We start from the raw sequence: 25,559 nt of genomic DNA, 5'->3' as shown, positions 1-25,559 counted from the left end.
TGAGACGATGGTCTGTCTTCAGGTTTGTATGTCGACCAATAATAGACATCTTGGTGTGATTTTTACAACCTTCATATAAAGGACTATTTACAGAATTTAACATTTCAAAGAACTGTCGACACTGAGGGTTTGGATATTCATCAACGTGTACCAGTGGTTCATTATCTACTGACACTACATCATACTGTGAGGGAAGAAAGTGATAATAATTGTTTGGAAACACACTAGCTACTGCATCATGTACCATCTGTGAGTATGGATTTGAACTGTTTGACGATTGCTCTCCCACTTCCGCTACAACATCAGATGTTGTTCCTATCTCTGTGTTTTGATGATATTCCCACTCATAGTAATTTTCAACAAACCCCCTTCTCATTAGATGTTCTCTTATTGCATCTGGTTCCTTATAACAACAATTTTTACACTTTTTACAAGGACATCTAATCTCAGAACTCATGCTTTGTGTATGAAAAAAATCTAAAAACTCTTCCAACCTTCTCATAAATCTTAAACTAAACTTTTCATTTTTTTCGTCGGTTGTACATCCAACTTCTTTCTTGCCTAGAATTCATTTTTAACACTTAAATATAATATAATACTCCCTCCTATTTAGCATAGGAGTCTCATTTGACTTTTCACAGATTTTAAGAAAAGTCAAAATGGGACCCTAAGGGTAGGAGAGAGAGTAGTATTATGGGTTTTTAATTGTAAGGATTAAGGAATTAATGATTCCCACCAATTTCAAGCACTTTCTAGCCTAATTTAAAAGCTGATTTTTTTGGTACCAAAAGTTTGAAATTTTTTTTCAGTACAACGCCAAAATTACATCGATCATCTAATTAAGTCCGGAATTACATAATTAAGTCCTATGTTTACATAATTAAGTACAGAAAAAATGAATCAGCTTGTGGAATTGATTGGCTATGCAGGGGGGATTGATCAAGGGGATTTGAATGTGTAATTATTAGAAAACAGCAACAACCAATCTCAACGAATTTCAGCAGGAGAAACAGAAATCAGCATTATGAACAATAGAACAGCAACCAACAAAATTTTTTGGGACACACAGTAAAGCAACAACAGCAGCAAACACAACCTTAACCAACACAGCAACATGTTTCAAATGTAAATTCCTTTTAACTTTGGACATATTTTTGGGATCTTTAACATGGGATGTTTCAGATGCAAACAACAAAAATTTTATCTTTAACAGGAACAGAAACTCACTTAAGAAAGGACCTAGCTTATCAAGCCAATCTTTTTCTTTATAATCAGTATTCGAAAAACCAGCATCAATAGAAGAATATTCACTATCAGGATACATATCAGGCTCAGGTGTGTAAATGGGTTCACCTTCAGAGTCAAGTTCTCTTCCCACTTAGGATCAGTCTCAACAGAAGTTGAGCCATCATAGTAATCAAAAGACTCTTCCTCAAACGATTTCAGTCCAGATCTAGGGTTTCTATCATCGAACCCCTTAAACTCTATCTTAGAAGGCGATTTGTAAGGAGATTTGGGGATTCTTAGAAGTAAAGAAGTACGCAAGTTAGGGTTTTTCATGGGTGAGTTGATTGTCAAGTTAGGGTTCTTCAGGGGGGATTTAAAAGGCGAGCTGGAGTTTGCCATGAGAACAACACGAAAGAAATTAAGGAATAAGGTGAAGCTTCAACCCAGATCTAGGGTTATCAGAGAATAACACAAAAGAAATTAAGGAAGACGGTGAAGCTTCAACCCAGATTTAGGGTTTTCAGAGAACAACACGAAAGAACTTAAGGAAGAAGGTGAAGCTTCAACCCAGAATTAGGGTTCTTAAAGGAGTACAATACGAAAACGGCAAGAGCAATGGGATGGGTAGGGTTTTAGGTTTAAAAGGGAGGGAGTGTTTAAATGGGTGGGTATGTTAATTAAGTATGTTGATTAATTAAAAGGGAGGGAAAATTAGTATGGGTAATGGAGGGTATAATTGAAAATAAGATAAACTAGTAAGGGCATAATAGTCAAAAATGCATACCAAAAATAGAAATGGGACACCTAAGCTGAATAGGAGGGAGTAATATAATTATTCAACTAATTAGTAAGGTAAGTTAATGACAATAAAAATATATAAAACAATTCATGAAAATAGCAATATATGATAATAATATAATTATTCTAATAACAATTATTAAGGAAAATTAATGACAATAAAAATAAAATATAAAACAATAAAAAATATAAAAAAACTCAAGTAAATAGCAAACGAAATAAAATATGTACTAATTAAATAATAAAAATAAATCAAATTAATGACAATAAAAATTAAATATAAACAATAACAATAAATAAAACAACTAATGTAAAGATAAAAAAACAAGCTAGATAATAGAATAAGAAAATCACTAACCTATTCTAATTCTTTAGTTACCGAAATATACAATACACAACAATTCTGCGTGTTATTTATAGAAAATATGGCGACAATACGGCGATGACAAACCCATCGCCATTTTTTCAAATTCAAATTGAAAAAGTGTGGGTACCAAATGGCTTCCAACCAACCGTCGCCTATATTTATTAAAATAAAAAAAAATTACGGTCTACTTGGCGACTAAATGGCGACCATACACTTAGTGTCGCCAACGATTTTTTTTTAAAAGAGATCTTTTTGGTGACTACTGGGCGACCACACTTCCCGTCACCATTAGTTAAAATAAAAATAAAAAAAATTACTGTCTTCTACGGCGACCATATGGCGACCACAGTTCCCGTCGTCAAGTATTTAAAAAAAATTAAAAAAATAAAATGCTTGTGGCGACGGATTGGCGACCACATGTCCCGTCGCCATTTTGCTTTTCCATTTGGCGACGTATTTAGCCTTCGCCTTTTCGTCGCCACTGGCGACCAACCCACCCCTCGCTATTTTTCCATCGCTATGTCGATAGTTATTTGTAGTGTGGTAGCACTGGTAACAAGGCTTTGGAAGAGCATTGAAGGGTCATTCATTTGTTTCATTTCGAGAACCAGCAGACAAGTTGTATTTGGAGATATGAAAATTGATGGTAATCCTATGGAATATAAAATATGTATTGTCTCTTTTATATTTGGTTTAGTTTATGTCAAATTGGATTATGATTTGAACAGGTGTTATTAGTAATTACTTTATATTTGAATTTTATGGACCCAAATTAGTGTTTGTAATAGAATTCAAGCGTGTAAGGATGACTCTGGATGCAAAGTTAGTATTACATATTTGTAAAATACGCTAATAAGTCTCTTATAAAAATACGAAAAAAATAACTTACAAAAAGCTCAAATTTGACAAATCAAATGGACTCTTTTTTAGACTCATGAAGGACCCATTAAGGACCCTAGATTAGGGATGGTCATGGGTTCAGGATCCTGTTGGACCAACTCCGAATGCGCCCCTTTTTTTAAGAGTTTGAGTCTTATTTCTTGAGACCCATCAAATTTAGGTCGGATCTGAATCCAAAATAATATTTGATAGGTCCGGGACCTAAGTTGTAGACTCGGACCCTAGACCCGCCTCTCAAACTCGAACCCAAACCCTATATAATTAAATATTCTAATTTCTAATATAATTATTTAAAATTAAATATTCTGTCATTAATTAACTTTATATATATAATACTCTAGACTCCATTCATAGTCAATGTATATGCTAAGTTTACTATGTATCTCTTTTAAACTTTTATATTTGGTTTTTAATTATGTATTTAGACAAGTGTGTTTTTAATAATTATTTTGTATTTGAATTTCATGGACTCGAACTAGTGTTTGCAATAGAATTTAAGCGATATGAATGACGCTATGAATATTAAATTAGTATTAAATATATGTAAAACACGATAATAAGTCGCTTATAAAAATACGAAAAAAAACTTGCAAAAGGTTCAATTTTGACAAATTAAAGAGATTTTTTGTAAACCCATTAAGGACCTTAGACCCATCGGATCCGGATGGTCCGAATCTGGGTCTGAAAATTTTGGACTCTTAGGGTCCGGATCCGAGTCTAGATCTATAAAAAATAAAAGGGTCAGGGTCAGGGTCAGGATCTTGATCTGGCCAGACCCGTCCCATGACCATTCGTACCCTAGACCCATCAGATCTGGTGGGTTTAGATTTGGGTTTAAAAATTTTGCACTCTTAGGATTCGGATCCGGGTCTGGATTCATTAAAAATAAATAGGTATGAGTCCGAATCTGGTTAGACCCGCTCCAGACCCGCCCCATAACCATTCCTAAATGAAAGTTTGAATACATGAGAAATTAAAATGCAAAATTACCTTAAAATAGGTGAAAGCTTGAAAAAACGAATGGATGTTAGAAACTTGCAAAACTTGAATGAAAACGAAAGCTATTATCGAATGAATAAAGTTACAAAAAACTAGAAACAACTTGAAAAAACTTGAAGAATTGAATAAAGTAACGAAAATGTCGAGGGTTTGATAATGAAAGTTGTTTTCGAATGAATAGAAGCTTAGTTCAAATGGATTTGCTAGGTTGAAAATAATATATGTTGAAGAGTAGAATGTTAATAGAACAATTTGAATGGGTTGAAGCAAGAATAAGTATTATACTGTTTTGTTTAATATAGATAAAGGCGCATTTTTAAAACAAAATTACATAATTGCGGTTTCTGTGTTGCACTACGTTATTTCCAACTATGTTTTTTACGGTGATCTAGTAATCGGTTTTGATTGTCAAAGTAGCATATCTCAAAATAGTAGAATAAGCCAAGTACTAGAAGTCTAGAATACTAAGAGACTCATAGTCAAAAATACTTACGGTCCGTTTAGTTAGTGATATTAAATGATGGTAATGAAAATGCTTTATAGTGTAAAATTTCATCAAAAGTTTTATATCATTCCCATGATAATGAAATTTTGATCAAAAAAGGTTTTTTTGTTCACAAATTTCCATTACCACCTAATATCATCTCTCCCAATGATAATGCATTGGAATGAATTTTATGAAGAAAATAAGATGATTAAAGTTGGACAAGTATGTCCATCAAGGTAGCCAAGAGATTTTTCAGCCAAAATTACATTAGTTTTTTATTTCTATTACCACCTGTCAAACGGGCTGTTAATGGCATAGAAACTACAAGAACAAAAATTATTGGAAAGAAGTTTCATAAAATAAACAAACTCAAACACTGAACCAAAACAATGAATTCCTCAATATTGCAATCAATTAAACAAGTTACAATTGCCAACGTTAACCCAAATTGTATTTCATTCTACAATAATGTAAAATATTATTTTATTTTATTTTATTTTTAGAAATTTTTTTGAATTCCTAATTTCTTTGGAAGTTGAAACCATCAACTTAGTGAGGACAAATTAATTAAAATTACCCATTATAACAATATGAACAAACTACCTGAATTTTTTAATTTCAAAATCAAAATACAACTTATAAATACACTATTAAAATAAATTTTTAATTTTTATATAAATTCCCTCCACAATAGAAATCTATATTTGCAACGTTAAATTTAACGTCCACAATAGTACAATGTATCATCGCACTCCCATGATTTTAAAGTTCACATGGGAAAAAAATTTGAATTATTTTTATGAATAGAAAAATTTTGAGAGTCAAAACTCAAAAGTGGTCACCCAAAATTTGAAAACTAAATCTACTTCTTCCGCATTCTTTCGTTGTAATAAATTTTACCATCAAGGCATCAACATTACCCCCACTTTTATTGTCTTGCTCATTGCAAGAAAATAAGAGAGAGAAATTGGGGGAGAAGCAGATATCCCTCTTCAAGCTTCGCCATAACTGAAAAGCTTTATCCTTCACAAATCACAAATAGAAATTATAAGAGGAAGAAACACCCAGATCTTTTCAAGATTTTTTTTTTGTTTCAAAAACCCACCTATTTTCTCTCTCTCTATATATCACTGAAAGAAACCCTTAAACTGGAGTTTCAATTTGATACCCAGAAATGATTTTAAAGTTTTAAGCAACAAAGCTTTGCAATTGTTTGATTTTGAAAGTTAAATTGAATTGGGGATAAGTTAGAAAATGGAGGGAAGAAGAATATCAGCGAGTCCTCGACCTTGTAGTGTTCGACGAGTAGTAGCGAAGAAGCGACCTCGTAGAGGCGTTGATGGGTTTGTAAACAGTGTTAGAAAACTTCAAAGGAGAGAGATTTGTTCTACAAGGGATCGTGCTTTTAGTATGAGTGATGCTCAAGAACGATTTCGTAATATTCGATTGCAGGTTAGGGTTTTATTTTACTCCTGTTTCCCGATTTCGGCTGCTGTTTCCGATGATTTAGGGTATTATTCATTAATTATTAATTAGCATTTAAGCTTATTACAATGCTGAAACCCTAATCATTTTTTTGTCTGTGTGTAGTAAACCCTGATTTTTGAACTGGGTTTTACAATGCTGTGTTATGATTAGCTGTGTTAACATTGTGGGAATTTTAGTTCAGGATGTTTCTATCATTTCAAAAAAGAAGACAGTACTGTCAACCTATAATTTCATTTTTTTCTACAATGCTTTGTGTTATGATCTTACAATGCTTTTGCTGTGTAGTTAACCTATAATTTCATTTTTTTTTTCTGAAATCCTGAACTATGCAACCTATTTTGCTCCTTGAGTAAACCCTATATTTGTGAAGAATTCTACAATGCTTTGTGTTATAATTTTAGCTGAATTAATTTCGTCGGTATTTTAGTTTAGGGCGTTTCTATTATTTCAAATTGGGATGAGTTTTTTTTGGAAAGAATATAGTATTGCTAAAGGAAAAATAAATGTTAGCATTTACAATGTGGTAGTATTAGTTTTATTGTAATCTAAGCTGAAGTTGGTGTTTTTTTTGCGGATCTCATTTTTATGCATGTTGTCATTAATGTTGATTCCTCTATGTGAGGGTTGATTTTCCATGGTTTGAGTTGAATTAGTATGATACTTTGGGATGGGCAAGGTATGTGATAGATCATGAGTTTAGATTGTGAAATGAATCACATTCAAGCAGGGATATTTTGAAGTCCTTTGATTGGAAAGTCTAAACATACCGGAAAAATGAGATAGGATAAAGTTGATTGGTTTTGCTATGAGAGATGTTCATGGAGGTAAAATTGGAAGGTAGGGAAGGTTGCTTGTTAGTTAATGTAATTATCTGTTTATGTTTATACTTATTAGATTACATCATGCTTGGTAAATATATTTTGCAGTTTACTTCCGTAATTACTTTAAAGAAACATGTAAATGATGTGATGGAACTGTAATGCATACGAAAACACAATAACTTGCTTGAAAATTTGATAACCCCTATTACCCTAGCTCCTACTTCAGGTAGAGTTTCTCTTTGTTTTTGTATCTACTTGTTTGAGTTTATCCCAGCTTTTAAGAACTTTTTGGGTTATTATAACTTATTTGACTATATAGTTGTGAGTTGAACTTAGCTTACCACTATGAAACTTGCTTTAATTTTATGATCATATTGAACTCTTAGTTTTAAAAAGCACGCCTCGCTTTGCGCCTTGTGCGCCTCGACCTCAGGCTCAACTGAAACGCTTCGGTTAGGTGAGGCAAAGCCCACTACAAGAGGCGTACGCGTTGGGCGCCTTGATGCGCTTCACGCCTCGTGCACTCGGTGCGCCTCCTTGTTGGGTTGGGTAATTAACTTATCCTTGTTTATTCGAAAAAGAAGTAAAACACAAAACTCAAATTTACTAGAATAAGAAGTTCGAAAAATCGTTCCTTTTTTATGAAAAACAAAAGGCATGCGAAGAAGAACATAACTTTGTGAATTCTTCTTATTCTCATTATAATTGTTTTGTGTTAAAGTGGTGTTTGACACAAGAATAATAAATGTTTTCAAGTTTGTTGATACTAAAAATATGAATATCATGTTATTTGAAGTATTATATATGTATTAAAATTGAAATTTTAACCTTTAGCGAAAAAGTGTGCCTCGCATACAAAAAGCTTGCGCCTTCGCCCGTCGCTTTGCGCCTAGGCCCTAAGAGCCTTTAGCGCCTCGGTGCGCCTCGCGCGTTTTAAAGCTAAGATTGAACTATTTTATAATTATTTAAAAAGCGTGCTTGAGGTGCATCGAGGTGTGAGGTGCTAAGAGGCGACCACTGAAATGCCTCTTTAAGTTTAAGTGCAATGCAATATAGGAGAGTCTTCAAAGGTGCCTTTTTTTCCCATCATGCGTCTCGTGCAGCTGGATGTGATTTTTGATAAATAACATGGCTTTGCCTAATATTACTAAAATAACCCTTAATTCTTAGATGTTTATTAAATGGAATGCAAAAATAACCTTGAAGTGCCGCCATCTTCACTGGTAGGCGTATGATTCAAATTTAGATTTTAAGTATTTGTTTTAGTGTGTCACAAACATTTCTAACATCAAGAATCACTATTTTCTTTCTTTACCTTTATCTTTTTTATTTTGTTCTTTTTTCTTTTGTTAACTCAAAACTATGTTATCAGCTTATTGTGTTTTTGCACGACTTTATATGCTAAAGTCGTATTTAGCTTACTTATATGTTATCATATATGACATTCATGCTCTTTTCGCTTTGAAGTATTAATTATGTTTTAAAATTGAATTCGATGCATTTTAGTAAAATTGTGTGCCTTGCATACAAAAAGCCTGCAAAAAAGAACCTTTTTGCGCCTCAGTGCGCCTTACATTTCTTAAAACTAAGCTCATCAGATAAATTGCTTCTATTGTAGATCTCATATAACATAAATCCACATTAGTGATTGGTTCTCTAGTATGGAGATACATCTTCTCATACATATCTTTATCACTCTTTTCCATAACTTAATCGTATGACTCATGAATTTTATTTCTCGATAGTTGGAGCAATCTTGGACATCTGTTTTGTTCTTGTAAATGGGCACGAGAGTAGTTCTTCTGTAGTCATTGGATATCTTATTTGTCCTCCAAATCTTATTAGATAGATCAGTTAGACAAGTTACTCCAATTCCTCCCACTTTCTAGGCAGCTCCATACCCCAATAGGTATACTATCTGACCCAAGCACTTTCTTTATTCTTCTCATAGATTCTCTATATTCATCTAAGGGAGCGATTGTTGTGTACCCTAGAATATTTCTTTGTTCTCCATCAAATAGGTCTTCAAAATACTTCCTCTATCAATCCTTGATGTTATCAATCTGAACTAAAATGTTCTTATCGTTATCCTTAATACACTTTATTACACCTATACAATTTTTTTTGTTGCCTCCTTTTCCCATCTTTTATATATTTTTTTCTCCCTCTTTAGAATTTGGTTTGTGAAACACCTCTTTAAAAGCCTCTAAATTTGCTTCGCAAACTGCTATTTTTGTGTTGGTTCTGATTTCTTTATACTTGGCTAAGTTTCCCTTGTCTTGCATTTTCTTAATGCAAGATAGCGTATTTTCTTCATGTTGATAACTGCCTTGACCTCCGTATTTCACCATGTTAATAGTCTTCTTTTTGCGCACCAAACTATTTTCATATTTATGTGATATCATTTTTCTTTTGTTTCGTACTCATTTCCATGCACCATAGCCTATATGCATTCATTATGGTAAAATATATTGTGGAGAGATTGGCCTGATAGAGCAACAAGATTTTCTTTTGTGAATCCCTAGAAATTATATTTAGCAAATCATATTGTTTACAACTTTTCGTATCCGTTTTCTGAATGTGAATTTAGGTATTTTAATGTGAATTGAATATTTTTGTTTACAGCCCTGATTTGGATTTTTAGCTTATCACGCCACATTGCAGAATTTGCTCTTCTGCATTGCAAGTAGAAAATAAAATGATTATATCTTTATTTTTCTTGCTGAGTAATGTTTGCAATACTGATCAAATCTTTTCGGATTAAGGCTTAGGCGTTGTAGTAGTAATATTTGCAACAATAGTTAGTGAAGTTTTCTTGAAATTATAGATAATCATATCTTCGTGCTGTACAATTTGAAGTTCCAAAGGACAAGGTCTTTAGGAAAATATTTCTAAAAATTGTAAGTTATAAAAACAGAAAAATCAGTTATACAGACACAGCTATATAAGATGAGGGTAGTTGAACCTTGGTTCACGCGTTGTTTGTTGAGATTTTTTTGATTGTTGGTTAACAACATGGAACACATTTTTGTTGTAGAGTGAATCTTGGATTTTGTGAAAGTTGATTTCTTGGGTGACGCATCTAAGATCTTGGTCATCTTTGGCTGATTTTATATGCTAGATTTTTGACTTTCTGTCTTGAGATTTTTAACCTTGTTTTGACCCGAGGGGTGCTCTAGATTTTGTGGCAATTACAATAAGGAAATATAGAAAGTTCAAATCTTAAACTTTTCTTTGTTAGCTTCTATATCTAGATTTCATTTTTCTTTCTGAATGTATTTTAATTGAGCCTATGTTGTTATTTCTTGAGTGAATTGAGATGGCTGCTTTGTGTGAGAGTAGTGCGTAAAATTTGCTACACACTTACTCCTTGCTTCCAGATCAAAAACTTCGAGATTGTTGAATTGGATAAGTCAATTTGATATATCCCATTTTGTATTTTCTCCAACATATTTTGATCAACTAGCCCTAATTGTGAGGGCATATTCGTAGCATAGTGGAAAAATGCAGTAACGAGAGTGAGGCAATTATTGTAAAGCAATATTGGTAAAAAGCATAAGATATCCCTTGATATGTCCTAAAAGGCTGTATCTTTTTAAACCTTTACAACGTAGGAAATAGGAAATACTGGTTTGTTTTGAAAACTTCAATTTTTTTACATCTTTACAACGCAAAAAATATCAATTCTTTTGAAAATCTTTACAACCCGACCATTCTACCTTGTTTTTGCACAATGGTTCGTTAAGAACCTGGAACACAAGTTTGTAATAAAGTGAATCTTTTTTGGATTATGAAAGTTGATTTCTTTCGTGATGCATCTAAGATCTTGGTCATTTTTAGGTGATTTTGTATGCTAGATATTTGAATTTCTGTCTTGAGGTTGTTAACCTTGTTTTGATTAGAGGGGGCTCTATATTTGGTGGCATTACAACAATTACAATAAGGAATTATGAAAGTTCAGATCATAACTTTTCTTTGTTAACTTTTATATCTAGATCATTTCAACTATTCAATTCTGTTTCCACCTCTATTTAGTTTTAGACTTTTAGTTTCTTTGTAAATGTTAGCTATGTAATTTGAGTTGAGATGCAAGTCACAAGCCGTTGTGAAAAAGGGTATAATTATAATCTTAGATGGATGAGAAACTTATTTGTTATGATTTCGTGTTATCTACTAGAAATTTTGGTTGAAGCACAAAGTTTAGTTAGTCGCTTTTTTTTTTTTTTTTTTTTTTTTTTTTTTCTCTTCTTTTCTGATAGGGTTTTAAAGTGCCTTTCCGGTACATGTCCTACATTACCGCTAGTTTTGCATTAATGTGATATTATAGTGTGTGGGTATACATTCAAGTGGTCCTTACTGTGTGGCCACAAATTTTTCTTTGCTTAAACCTCTGCTCTTTATTTTTGTTCTTCTAAATGAAGTTATCAAGTTTATATTCCAGCTTCTTTTTTCCCTACAGGAAGAATATGATACACATGATCCAAAAGGACATTGCCCAACAATATTGCCTTTCCTTAGGAAGAGATCGAAAATTATAGAAATTGTAGCAGCACATGACATCGTTTTTGCTCTTGCACAGTCTGGTATCTGCGCTGCATTTAGTCGAGGTTAGTGGCTGGCATCATGCATTCAGCTGTATCTTGATGATTCTAGCCTTATGTTTGATGGGTGATTGGACTCAGATGGTGTACATTTGATTGCAGAAACCAACCAGAGAATATGCTTTCTGAATGTCAGTCCAGATGAAGTCATACGAAGTTTATTCTACAACAAAAATAATGATTCCCTTATCACAGTTTCTGTATACGCTTCTGATAATTTTAGTTCTTTGAAGTGCAGAACAACAAGGATTGAGTGCGTAAACTCATTATGTTTTTAGATCTCTTTCTGAAATTGGGCTTCCATGAGAGATAAAGAGTTTGAAAAAACTTGTAGATATTAGCATCCCCCATTCCCCTTCTCTTTCTTATCCTGGATCAGTTTTTTTTTATTTATTTTTTATTTTTTATTTTTTATCATGCTCTTATTACTTCTATTTGTTGAAATTGTTCAGATACATAAAGAGAGGAAAACCAGATGCTGGGTTTGCTCTTTTTGAGTCCGAGTCACTGAAGTGGCCTGGTTTTGTAGAGTTTGATGATGTAAATGGGAAGGTTCTCACATATTCAGCTCAGGACAGGTACTTTTGGTGTTTGGTATTCAATAGCTGGTTCTGTGTGATTTCTATTATTGTCCTTTGTGCTCTTGTGAATTACGGTCTGATATAGGTTCAACATATGCAGTGTTTACAAGGTATTTGATTTGAAGAACTATACGATGCTGTATTCTATATCTGACAAAAATGTTCAAGAAATTAAGATCAGGTGCTTTTTTCTTATTGCTTGTGCTTTCCATGATAGTCTTTCTCTTAGCTGTTATTTAAATCCTGGCTACTTATATTGTGTAGTGTTGGTTCTGTTTGTCAGTGCCATTGTATGTCCATCAAATGTAGTTCTTTTTCTGTAGCTTCTACTTACAAGCTTTCTTGATTTGGTTATAGAATCAATGCTTATTACCTTTTGCTTGCCTCTATTTAGTTATGTTAGTGCTTTGGCAAACCACAATCAGAGTGCTTTTGATTGATATCATATCACAAATGGCTAATTTAATCCTGCTGTTTGAGGGAAGAGGAACATGGTAGCTGCTCGAGAAGCAAATTAAAAGCTTGATCTACTATGCCATTCTTTATATGCTGGATATATGTTATTTTTAGCTTGTTTTGCCTTTTTTTTAGTTGACAAGATTCTGTGATATTGCTATATAAAAATCCTCACATTTCACTTGTTTCTTATAAACAGCCCTGGGATCATGCTACTGATATTTACCAAAGGTACCGGCCATGTACCACTTAAAATACTTTCTATTGAAGATGGTACTGTTCTGAAATCATTCAATCACCTTATCCATCGGAATAAAAAGGTGGACTTCATTGAACAATTCAATGAAAAGCTTCTTGTCAAGCAAGAAAATGAGAATCTTCAGATTCTTGATGTAAGAACCTGACTCTTCTTCCTATGATTTTCTTTTACCTCCCTTTGCTGATGGAAGATGACCTGTTTACTGCTACTTGCAGGTTCGCAACTCGGAGTTAACAGAAGTCAGTAAAACTGATTTTATGACTCCATCTGCATTTATTTTTCTCTATGAGAACCAATTATTCTTGACTTTTAGGAACAGAACAGTTGCTGTTTGGAACTTCCGTGGTGAGCTAGTCACTTCTTTTGAGGATCATCTCTTGTGGCATCCTGACTGCAACACAAACAACATATATATCACTAGTGATCAAGATCTAATAATTTCGTATTGCAAAGCTGATTCTGATGATCCCGTGTCCGAAGGAAATGGTACAATGTCAAATCTTCTTTCTACATCGGGCAAATTTTCTAAAACATAAAAATATTTCCAGTAGATTGTTACATATTTGCATTTGTTCTCGCCAATCTTAGTTTGAAAAGCACGCCTTTTTGTGCACCTTTTTTAGTCTTGTCCCCTCATGATACATAAGGGACGGGCTTTTGTGCGCCTTTTTGTGCCTTCCACTTTATGCTCTTTTGGTGTGTTATTTGGAAGAAGCGTTTTTTTATAATCCTTCACCTTGCGACTTGTGCCTAGGTTTCAGGACCATTCTGTGTTTCGATGCACCTTGTGCCTAAACTAAGCTGCTCAATGCTCATAATCTTCTTAGACAATGAACTGGTATAGTGGCTTGTATATGTTGGGTAACTATTGGAAATCATATGGCTTCCTATGATTAGGGTTTTAAAGTTGTCTGTTTTGAATTGTAACTTTTTAGATATTGTGTAGATTACATTCATGATCTAGTCTTGATAGGTAATGATATTTTTTCCATTGTGCAGCTGGTTCTATCAATGTGAGTAACATCTTGACAGGAAAATGCTTAGCAAAAATCAGAGCAGATAACTGCTCAGTTTTGGAAGATGATTGCAGTTGCAGCAGCAGTAGTGGTAGCTCTTCAAAGAAGCGAATCAAAGCTGCTAGAATCAGAAGCACGCCTGCAGAAGCTTTAGAAGACATCACAGCCCTTTTTTACGATGAAGAGCGCAATGAGATATATACCGGAAACAGGCACGGCCTTGTTCATGTATGGTCCAACTAAGTGTTGTATCTTCCCTTAGCCTTCTAATTTGGAAGGCTGTTCATTGTAATCAATATCGCCTTGGACTTGTATTGATAAAAACTTGTTTTTCTGATTTGATTTTCGAGTGGCTTTCCCTTCCGACCCGACTAATGTAGTTGTAAGTAACTAATTGGTATGTTTTATAAAATGAAGTTCAAGCAATACAACTTATTTTGTTCGTCTAGCCCATTAAATTGTGAATGAGGATCACTGTGATAATGGAGATGGGCAATGGTCTGCCAAGCTTTGACTATGGTTGCTACGTTTTGTTTCTGACATCTTTTTGTGGGAAAATTTTCAATAACTACACCATCAATTCATCATCATACTAGATGCATTCTGCTCACAGAAATTTTACAAGCAGAATTTGAAAAGGGTAGGAAGATAACAACCCATACAGAGAATAAAGCTAAAGAGTCTTTTGGCTCAAGAGATCCTAAGAGAAGGTGCTTCTAGCAAGTACAAGTAAATAACGATATATGAAAAGCAAGGAACAAAAACATCATGTAAGTTGAAAGTATTAGTAGTCTAAAACATGAATAAGACGCCTTCACCTACTCTTATCCCTAGTCAGGTTCTTGGAGAGATGTAAATCATGATCCGTTTTTATCTGTTCCTCCCATATTCTTTTAAGTCTTTCTCGATTTCTCTTACCGTCTACTGATGCTTTCGATCTTTCTCACGGGAGCATCATAGGCCTTTCTCTGCACATACCCAAACCATCTCAATTGGCTCTCACGCATCTTTGTAGGAAGAGGGGCAACCCATAACTTCTCTTTTAACTCATGATTCCTGATTCTATCCATCGTTGTGCAGCTGCACATCCACCTCAGCATACACATTTCCGTATTCGATAACATTCTGTCCCATACAACAAAGCAGTCCTGAGTGCAACTCGGTAAAATTTACCTTTAAATGTACTAGGAAACTTCCTACACATAGCACCCCGATGACTGCTCGTCACTTGAGCCGACCCGCTTGTATTCGATAATTAATATCTTCATCAATCTCCCCATTACTATGAATTACCGATCCCAAATACCCGAACTCAGTCGTACATGCAGCAACTCCTTCACCTTTGGTAACCTCTAGCTCACCTATTAGTTGTGTCCCACTAAAATTGCATTGTAAATATTCTATCTTCGTTCGACTTATGCGCCACCCTCTACCTTCTAAAAATGTCATCCTCTCTTCCAATTTACTATTAACCTCTTTCTTAGTTTCTGCTACCAACACGATATCGTCAGCGAAAAGCATGCACTAGGGTACAGTCTCCCATATGGATTTAGAAATCTCTTCCATAATGACCATTAAATGAAGGACTTAGTATCGATCCTTGATGTTGGTCCATTTTACCCGGGAAAGTCTCTGTTATTCCCATGGTTGCATGAATGTCAGTTATACTCTGTCATACATACATGTCCCGTTTTGCCTAATGTACCTACGTGAAATACCTCTAGCCTTGAGGCTATCTCAAATGGCACTTCGTGGTATGCTATTATATGCTTTCTCCAAGTTAATGAACACCATATGCAAATCTTTTTTTTTTCGATCCATAAACTTTTCCATCAATCTCCTCAAAACATGGATATCCTCAGTGGTTTATCATCCTAGCATGAAACTGAATTTGTTCTCTCTGATCACCATCTCTTGTTTGATTTTCTTCTCTATCACTTTTACACACAATTTTATAGTGTGGCTTAGAAGTTTAATCCCTCCATAGTTTCCACATAGGTGCGCATTCACCTATGTTTTTAACTTTTTATACAGTGGGATAAGTGTGCTGATCCTCCATATTTTGGCATCTTATGAGTCCTCAAGATAAGATTAAAGAAGTTAGTCATCCAACAAAAGCGCTTTTCTCCTAAAGCCCTTCACACCTCGATCTGAATATTATTGGGTCCAATTGCCTTTGTTCTCCCCATCTTTTTGAAAGCTTCTGCAACATCCTCTACGGTAATATCACCGGTTGACCAATAATCGAGTGATTTTTGAATGTGGAAAGTTTGTCAACTCTCCTCCTTTGCTCCCCCAGTTTCATTGAGCAATTGAGAGAAATATTGATGCCACCTCATTTTGATGTCCTCTTGTAATCCCTCTAATTTTTATAAATTTAAAATATTAAATACAATAAGACATAAACAATATTTCATAGCAGCGAAAAGTTAAAACAGGGTGTCCGCCATACTCAGAAAGTGTAAGGCATCAAAATAAATATAGAAAACTAATTTAATTTAAGGATAATAAATGTTTTAAAATTAATTTATCAAAATACACTCGTGACGTATGATCTACGTCGCCCAACCCTCATGCATTAAACACGTTAAAGAACTTGGTATTACCTGTGGAAAACAAAAACACAAAACATGAGCCACAACTCAGTGGATAGTTACTCTAATGTGTCAAACCATTTATACTTGAAAACGTTTGACTTTATTTATTAGGTAAAATTATAAGAAACTACCTAATCTATATGTCCTTTTTTAAAAAATTACCTTATCTAAAGTTTTTTACAAAAAACTACCTAATATAATACAAATGTTTGCAAATGATTACCTGTTAACGATTATCGTTTGTTGAGTGTTACCTTAACCCTTTGACCAGCACGTGGAGTGTCACGTGAGTTATCAAAACAGTCTTCTTCATTTAAAACACGATTTCAAGCTAAACAACACCTAATGTAAGCAAAACTTTAGCAGCAGATTTCTTGCCATCCAATCATCAGAACTTAACATTTCAACAGTTATACCAACCATATTTCCACCAAATTTCCTCCAACTTTACCATTAATCACATTTCCATTATTTACACCAATAATACTTTTAATTACTCCTAATAAAGCTCCTTTTGCTTTAAACCCATCATTTTTAACAATTTCATAAATTTAGGTAAAATCCTTTTCCTCAAATCTCCTTCTTTTTCCTCCAAATTTTCGCCATTAATAACTGCCTTCAAACACAAGCAACAACCCATTTGGGCATTCAAATCTTGCTCAATGGAGATCGACCCAAGAAAAGAATCAAGTAAAGGAACATAAGTTAATGAAAAAAGTGATGAAACAACAGAAGTACAAGCATTTCTGACGGAGGAATCTGAATCTCTTAAACGTTTAAGAAAAAAAGGAATGAGTTTTTAAATATGAGGATAAAGAAAAGATTTATGAGTATTTGAAAGAAGAGAAAGAAGATTGATATCATAAACTTTAATGGGGGATTTTGATGAAGAATCAATGGAAAGAATAGGGTTCTTTGAAGGATTTAATTAGAAAAATCATGGAGAAAGGAGAATAAGGATGTTTTGAGGGGAGATTGATGAGTTTCAAGATGAAAGTTTCTGAAAATCGTGTTTTAATTGTAGAAGAAGACTGTTTTAATTAGTCACGTGGCACTCCACGTGCTGGTCAAAGGGTTAAGGTAGCAGTCAATAAACGATAATCGTTAATAGGTTGTCATTTGCAAACATTTGTATTATATTAGATAGTTTTTTGCAAAAAAAATTAGATAAGGTACTTTTTAAAAAAAGGGTATATAGATTAGGTAGTTTCTTATAATTTTGCCTTTTTTTTTTATCATTTTCAAAATCAACAAAATCATCAAGTATTATATATTTTGTACAAATCAAAATACACTCGCATAGTATAAACACTTGAATTCTCACACTTTATTCACAACATACATTTATATAATGTCACAAAAATAACACATTTTCTTTTATGGACTCCTCCTAAAAGGCCGATCCATCAGACACCTTAGAGAGGTAATTTGCTCTTGACAATATAAACACGTATCACGTTTAAGTGCACCAAACCTAGCCTACAAAATTTGGGGCAAAAAAAAAATTTATCAAAATTCACAAATTACACCTTACCACTACGAAATACTTTAAATGAGAAAAGTTAGTTATATCAAACAAGTACTCTATACGTTTAGTTTGGAAATAATTTTACAAAAGTATATACCATTAAAATTAAAAAGAATTTATGATCATATTATCATTCTCATCAAACCACAGAAAACCATCATAACATATATTCTTGTAACTATGTAAATTAAAGCATGTTCCACATTTTGTTAATGAAAATACTCTTAACACCTTTAAAGAGGGTACTATATTATATTCGCAAACAAGTCAACCACTATTAGCAACGCCATTTTCAACAGAAATACAAAAACAAAATGTCAATTAAAGATGTAAAATATTAGACATAACTACTCACCTTGTAATAGCGACTACAAATTAAGGAAAAGAGATCAAAATGAACCACCGGAACGAACACTTACTCGTACTCACACAAGTTTTCGATCTGACAACATGACTAAAAAAATTCTAAATACTACTACAAAAAACTCTTATTACTTTAAGGAAAAAGTGTCAAAAAATACCTAATAACTTTTTTTTCAAAAAAGTACCTAATAATGCGAAAAAATACCTAAAGAAAAATTTTCTTTTCAAAAGAGTACCAAACGGTTAGTGTTAAGTTGACCGTTTATTATAGCGTTGACTGTTTCATAATGTGGTTTTCATTTGCTTTTTCCTTTCGAAAAAACTAACCTAATTTCATTTCCTTATTCAAAATATTTTCTCTTTCCAATAATTCCCCTTCTTCCTCGGTCACTATTCCGAAGACCCCATTACAGACGCCCCATATTCTTCGCCCAAGTAGCCATTTGTTTGCAATTTTAAAGTTCTTCTTACTTTACTATTTCCTTACTCATCTACACTCACTTCCCTCTGCGAAAATCTTCAAGTAAGTAACTTTGCGCTAATTTTTTTTTTTGTTCGAAAATTTGGCATAATTTTGTTGAATTTTACACTTTTGCTTTAATTCTTCTTGTTGGATTTGTGATTGGATTTTGATTTTTTTTTTCAATTACTTTGTTTTAGGTTGTGTGACCTCATGAAACCTATTAAGATTAGGATTTACTTTGGGGTTTTTTTTTTTGTGACAGAATGTAATATAATGTGTATGATTGGAAGGGTTTTAGGATTAAGACATTAAAAGAGGAATTTTGTTACTTTGAAATTGCACATTTGATTAAGAATGATTGTGGTTTGGATGATGTGGGAAGGATTTGGTATAAAAAAGGGGTACACTTTATTTGATGGGAGAAGTGAAATTAAAGATGATAAGGATATCCCGTCCTTTTTAGAATCTCCTGAAATTGATGGATGGTACCACTTGTTTGATATATTTTGCTAGGGTTTGTTAGAAGCATTTCATAATGTGGTTCCACAAGCAGAGATAAGGTATTGCTGCAGACACATATGGGATAACTTCAAGAAGAATTTCACCGAGGAACTGTTTAGATTGTTGTTTTGGAATACAGCTAAAGCTTTAACCAAGGTAATCACTGATTCCTACAACTTTAGGCTAACATTCCTACTGCTATATTTTGACTATGTTAATGTGTTTTGACAACATTATTTTCGATAACCAAATGAATGAGATCAAGGAAATTTCGGTTGACGCATACACTTACTTGGCTGCCATTCTAGCATGCCATTGGACTAGACATGCCTTCCCAACCAGATGTAAGTCCGGAATGCTTTCAAATAATTGTTGTGAGTCTTTCAATAATGTTTTGAGGGAGACAAGGGGAAAGTCAATCATTTCCCTAATAGAATGGATTAGAAGGTATGTTATGCAAAGGTGTGCAGCTAAGAGGGAAGGGTTGAATCAAATCAAGGGTGTATTAATGCCCTCTGTGATGAAATTCGTTGAAAATCAAGCTCAAAATGTTCATAGCATGAGAGACATTGCAGTTAATGTGATGGAGTTTAAAGTTGATGAAGGTGATGACAGTTATGTAGTAAACTTAGAAGATAAAAATTGTCTTTGTAACAAATGGAGACTTACAGGAACTCCATGTAGGCATGCATTGTGTAGTGAAAAGGAAATTAGATTTTGCCCCTTATGTGCATGAAGCATACTATGTGAGTACTTATGCAAAAACCTATGCACCAACATTCCATGGAATGCCTGGTCACAGGCATTGGCCAACTTCTCAATTGGATAAGCCTCTTCCCCCACCTTTTAGAAATATGCCAGGAAGACCCACAAAAAACAAGCGAAAGTCCGAGTTTGATGAGGGTAGAGATGGAAAGAAGAAGAAGAATTTTGTTGAAAGGGACTTCAAGCAAAACAAGTGTGGGAACTGTGGAGGGCTTGACCATTACAAGAAGACTTGTAAGAACCCACCCAAATCAAATGAGGCATCCACTAGTGCAGCACCAGTTAAAAGAGGAAGACCAAAAAAACATCCTAGTATAACTCCACCAACTACATCATTACCCCTACAGCAACTCAAACCACAACCAAAGCCCCTGAATTAGCTCACCTAGCAACTACAACAACCATCACAGCCATTTCAACTCCAACTAACAATGCTGCCACTTCATTCACAGCCAATTGTGATCAAAGAAGGGTTACACATGTTGCAAAGAGGAAGAAGCCGGACAAGTCTACACCAACACAAGGGAGTTAACAACAATCAAGCTATGTTAATGATGTAGTAAACCAAAGTAGTCCAGTTTGAAACTTTTGTCATATTTTGTGTTTGTATTGGATAATTATGAAACTTTAGTTGCGTGAACCTCTAAGTTTGTGTTGGATGATACTCTTATGTTGTGTTTGTATTGGATGATGTGTGAAATTTCTTATGGATGATGTTCTTAGAGTTATATATGATGTTGTGTTTGTATTGGATAATTATGTTGTGTTCTTGGTACTCTTTTGAAAAGAAACAATTTATAGGTACTTTTAAAGATGGGCAAAAAAATAACGGAAAACTTAACCCTAGCCGTTACTTGGTACACTTTTGAAAAGAAAATTTTTTGTTAGGTATTTTTTGGAAGAATTTTTTTATTAGGTACTTTTATGGAAAAATTTATTTTATTAGGTATTTTTTGACACTTTTTCCTTATTTTAACGGATGAGGAGAATGTAGGTGTAGAGGAGTACTTGACTTCTCACCTTGTCTAACGTATTTATAGGAGATAATGGGGAAGATAAGAGGTTTAGACATTAATGGAGGAAAATAAAACAACAATGATGAGTGTTTGAGTATCATACAAGATGTTAATATAGGAATGGAGCCGTCTGAGGACCGTTTAATGGCATGCTCATTAACAGTAGTAATGGTGGTCGCTATTAAGTTTTCCTTTGACATTCTTTTTTCATTGGTTTTATGAATTATCAACTATACTATATACTATACTATAATAGTGACCGTTTTATAACTAGTCATAGCTGCTTTTGTTTTGTATATTATTATTATTGTTATTTTTTGGCAAAGTAAATTTTATAAAATGTCAGAAAAAAGCCAAAACTTTACATCCTAGGTTCAAAAGACTTAGGTGCCACAACTCTACCAAAGCTCCAAAGGGCCAAAGCAGCCCTTCGTCATATGCTAGGAGAATCGCAACACCTCAAAAGGTATAAGTATCATCTAGCCACTATAATTTTGCTACCAACCTATACAAAGTCTATTAGAAAGTTGACATCAAGATCAATCAATAAATTTCAGTACCTAACTATTACATTAGCTCATAATATCAAGCTTTATGAATTTGCTCAGAAAAACCTTCCAAGTCATTTTCAGCCGACATTATAGTGCATACAACTATACCTAGAACAAGCAATTCTCATAAACCTGGCAGTAATCTCAATGTACTGATCCGCTTCCAAAGTCTCTCAAAAAAACACAAATCATGCTTATCAGTATGAATTAATACCAGCACAACCAACAGATGTCATGACTCCGCAAAAACCGTCCTTACAGCAGTAAGACAATGTAGTGGCCGCACAAAAAACATCGGTATCTGCAGACAAGTAAGAAAGTGTCCAAGACACCACGATAATGTACTTCCATGTTGGGGCCTTAGCTACGCAGACAGAGTAGCAGATCACCCTAGCACAAAGACCCCTCCAGCTGTATCATAATTCAATAGGTGCAAACATCACAAAATAAGCAGAATTAGCTACACAAAGCAGGCCCTAAAAGAACCGAGTCTTCCTTTTGCGGTTGATTCACTAAACTATATCTCCTTTCCAAAAATATGGCGTATAGGGTCAAGGATATCCCTAGAAGCCTTAGGATCTAGGGGATAAGCACGCTTGAGCCCCAGATGAACAAACACTAACCATTTGAGTGTGAGGGACCACCCCTTATTCTTGGATCGGTGTTCACCTTTATGGTGGTTATAATCACTTCCCCAGATGCGTTAGTTGAAAAGATTTCAGTTGTGTTGCCTGGGGTAGAATTTGTTAGGGAGGATAGAACAATCCTGACTGGTGCCAAGGGGTGGTGGGGCAGCATCTTGTCTAGAATCCCTTTGCTCTTTGGCTATTAGCTGTGCTGGTGGGAAGCGCGGACTGTCAAGTGTAACCTCAGCTGTTCTACCACATGTTGGACCTGCTACTAGTCTGGTGGACGGTTTACTAGCTCGTTTTCGTTGTTCTTTCCTATTATTATTATTATTATTATTGGAGAATGAAAATATATCATTGCAACAAACAAAATCCATACAAGCTACAAAGTCTAAGGGACTCACCCCAAAGTATAGACTGCATTAGTATGGAACAAGTGCCCACCTTCTAGGAAGGGTTACTGAAGCCCACTCTTCACGTGCATAACCAAGGGGAGAGAGCCTCAAGAAGGGAACCTACTGCCTATAGATCTCTAAACCACAAGTCGGTTTGAGATTGTACAGGGTATAAAGCAGTAAATCTAATTTTAATTTCCTTACGGATACAATGCATAATTCTATCAATGGTGCTTATCTGCAGACGCCAGACTGATTGATTCCTATTTTTCCAGAGATGGTAGCACAGGCTACAGATTCTAGAGATAATAACTTTTCTGCGGAATCTGTCACCTTTCCAACGTTTCTTCACAATATCACCCAAGTTAAAAGGGAGAGTGCTAATTTGAAGCCATTTCTGAAGTGCCTTTAGGCATTTGGAGCTAAAAGGGCATTGAAAGAACAACTGTTGGATGGATTCAGTTGCTGAGAGACACATAGAGCATGTATCATCATCCAACACGTGAATTTGTTTGAGGTATTGCTTTGTTCTCAATTTGTTTAACATAATCATCCACAACACAAATTTTCCTTTGGGGGTAGACGTCCCGTTCCATACAAACTTGTCCTAAGGGATTTTTGGCGTCTCCTCAAAATAGCTCATATAAGTGTCTTGTATATTGAACTTTCCTTGCCTCATTCAAGGATTAAACTTGTCTCTGACATAGCAGATCTTCTTGAGGGACCAACTCGTAGTAATAGGGGGATTAAATCACATCCAGTATGCCCTTTTGGTGTATATTCCATGAATCCAGTGAACCCAGAGAGATTCGGTCATGTTGTGCACGTGCCAGGCTAACTTGGATATAGCAATTTCGTTCCATAGGCCAAGATTTCTGATACCGAGCCCACCTTTTTTCTTTGGTTTGTAAAGGTCATCCTAGTTAACCCTTCTTGGAGCAATATTATTGGTGTCAGCATACTACAGATATGCTCGACAAATAGCATCAACGTTCCTAATAACAAACTTTGGAAGGATGAAAAGTTGACACCAATAGGAACTTATGCTCATTAATACAGAGGACACCAGCTGTAATCTCGCTGCATTGGAGAAGAAATTAGTTCAATGATCGAATTCTGTTAGACATTCTATCCACAAGGACTTCATAGTTAGCAACCGAAATTCTCTTAGATGTGAGGGGCATAAACAGATATCGAAATGGAAGAGGACCCAGAGGAAAGTTGACCTGTTGAGCAATTTGAAGTTTAAGGTGATTGGGAATGCCCACAATATAGATAACATATTTGATGCATTTTCATAGAGGCCAGAGGATGCAGAATACAGATCTAGACTTTGTTTCAGAATTCTGGCAGATTTCCCATCAGCCTTGCAAAAAAGCATAAGATCATCTGCGAACATCAGGTGATTCAAGTTCAGCCGTTTGCATCTAGGATGAAACTTAAAATCACCAAGGGAACCAACTACATTGAGGGTCCAAGAGATGTATTCCATACCTATAATAAATAAGAGAGGAGAGAGAGGATCTCCTTGTCTGAGCCCACGCTTAGGGTGGAAAACTTATGATAGACATCCATAAATCAACAAAGAGTATTTGGTTGAGGAAATGCAGACCATGAAAATTTTTCGAAAATGATCAGGGAAATTCAACGCAATAAGCATGTCATGAATAAAATTCCAGTCCATGATGTCGTACGATTTCCTCAAATCAACCTTAATGATGCAGTTAGGGTAGCAGTATTTCCTAGAGTAGTGTTTTACAAGGTACTGGCATAGCAAAATGGTGTGGGAGACGAGTCATCCTGCAACAAAGGCACCTTGTTTTTGATTTATCACCCTTCCAAGGACTCTCTTCAGTCTAGAGCATATGATTTCGGAGATACACTTGCAAAGGGTGTGGCAGAATGAGATAGGTCTAAAGTCTCTAGGCTGGGAGGTGCAGGGGACTTTAGGAATAAGAGTATAGCTGCAATGTTGCAAGACTTCAACAGTTTTTCGTTTCGAAAAAAGGATTGAATAACGTTAATCACATCAGGACCTACCACAGGCTAAGAAGCTTTGTAGAATTTGTTGTTGAAACCATCTAGACCCGAGGCTTTGTTATCATGGATACACCAAATAGCTTCTTTAATTTCTTGAGAACCAAAAGAGATATCAAGTAAGGGCCACAAGTCGGGGATGAGGATAGGCCTAGAATGAATAGTAGACATATTGATTCTTCTCCTATTCTCTAGTTTGCTACACAGCAGGTCAGAGTAGAACAATATGAAGGCCTCTTGGATTTGGGTAGGGTGGGCAATTTTCATACCATTCAAAAGGAGAATGTTAATCTTGTTATGTTTCCTTTGTTTCTTGATGCTGTTATGGAACACAATTGTGTTTTCGTCCCTATAGTGTAACCAATTGATCTTGGCTTATTGTTGAATATAGGATGCGTAGTCAGCTTTGACTTTCTTTAGGAGTTGGGCTATGGCAGATTCCTTATTCACCAAAGTAATATCATGGGGGTTTTCATGCAGCTGCATCTAAGCTTTAGCGTGTGCTCTTTCGGCTTGAGCAAGAGAGGCCTGAATGGGTTGTTGGAAATTGGATTTCAATTCTTGTTTAAGGTGCGTTCTCTACTACTTAGAAATTTGTTCTCATAGTCTCCTAATGTTTTCATTCCACTTGCCTATATCACTATTATGACTATACGCTAGCATAGTTTACTTTCTGGCGCTCTATAATTCTAATACGATGTATATAATCATGAA

General features: G+C 34.7%; 2 protein-coding genes across 2 annotated transcripts; both read left to right on the top strand.

Moving 5' to 3' along the window:
* The first annotated feature begins 5,610 nt into the window (after window positions 1-5,610).
* LOC130800679 (uncharacterized) lies at window positions 5,611-14,435 on the top strand. Its single transcript, XM_057664275.1, has 8 exons — window positions 5,611-6,230; window positions 11,547-11,694; window positions 11,791-11,941; window positions 12,141-12,266; window positions 12,370-12,450; window positions 12,925-13,117; window positions 13,200-13,470; window positions 13,984-14,435. Exons 1-8 carry the CDS (start codon window positions 6,033-6,035, stop codon window positions 14,241-14,243), a joined length of 1,428 nt encoding a protein of 475 aa, XP_057520258.1. The 5' UTR covers window positions 5,611-6,032; the 3' UTR covers window positions 14,244-14,435.
* A 5,267-nt stretch (window positions 14,436-19,702) lies between these two features.
* LOC130801045 (uncharacterized) lies at window positions 19,703-20,597 on the top strand. The gene is made up of 2 exons (XM_057664805.1): window positions 19,703-20,057; window positions 20,137-20,597. Exons 1-2 carry the CDS (start codon window positions 19,703-19,705, stop codon window positions 20,595-20,597), a joined length of 816 nt encoding a protein of 271 aa, XP_057520788.1.
* Window positions 20,598-25,559: the final 4,962 nt, after the last annotated feature.

Source organism: Amaranthus tricolor, chromosome 15 (genome assembly GCF_026212465.1).
Source record: "Amaranthus tricolor cultivar Red isolate AtriRed21 chromosome 15, ASM2621246v1, whole genome shotgun sequence".
Classification (NCBI taxonomy): domain Eukaryota; kingdom Viridiplantae; phylum Streptophyta; class Magnoliopsida; order Caryophyllales; family Amaranthaceae; genus Amaranthus; species Amaranthus tricolor.
Note: the sequence above shows the minus strand (reverse complement) of the source record. Positions and strands in the feature narration are given on the sequence as shown.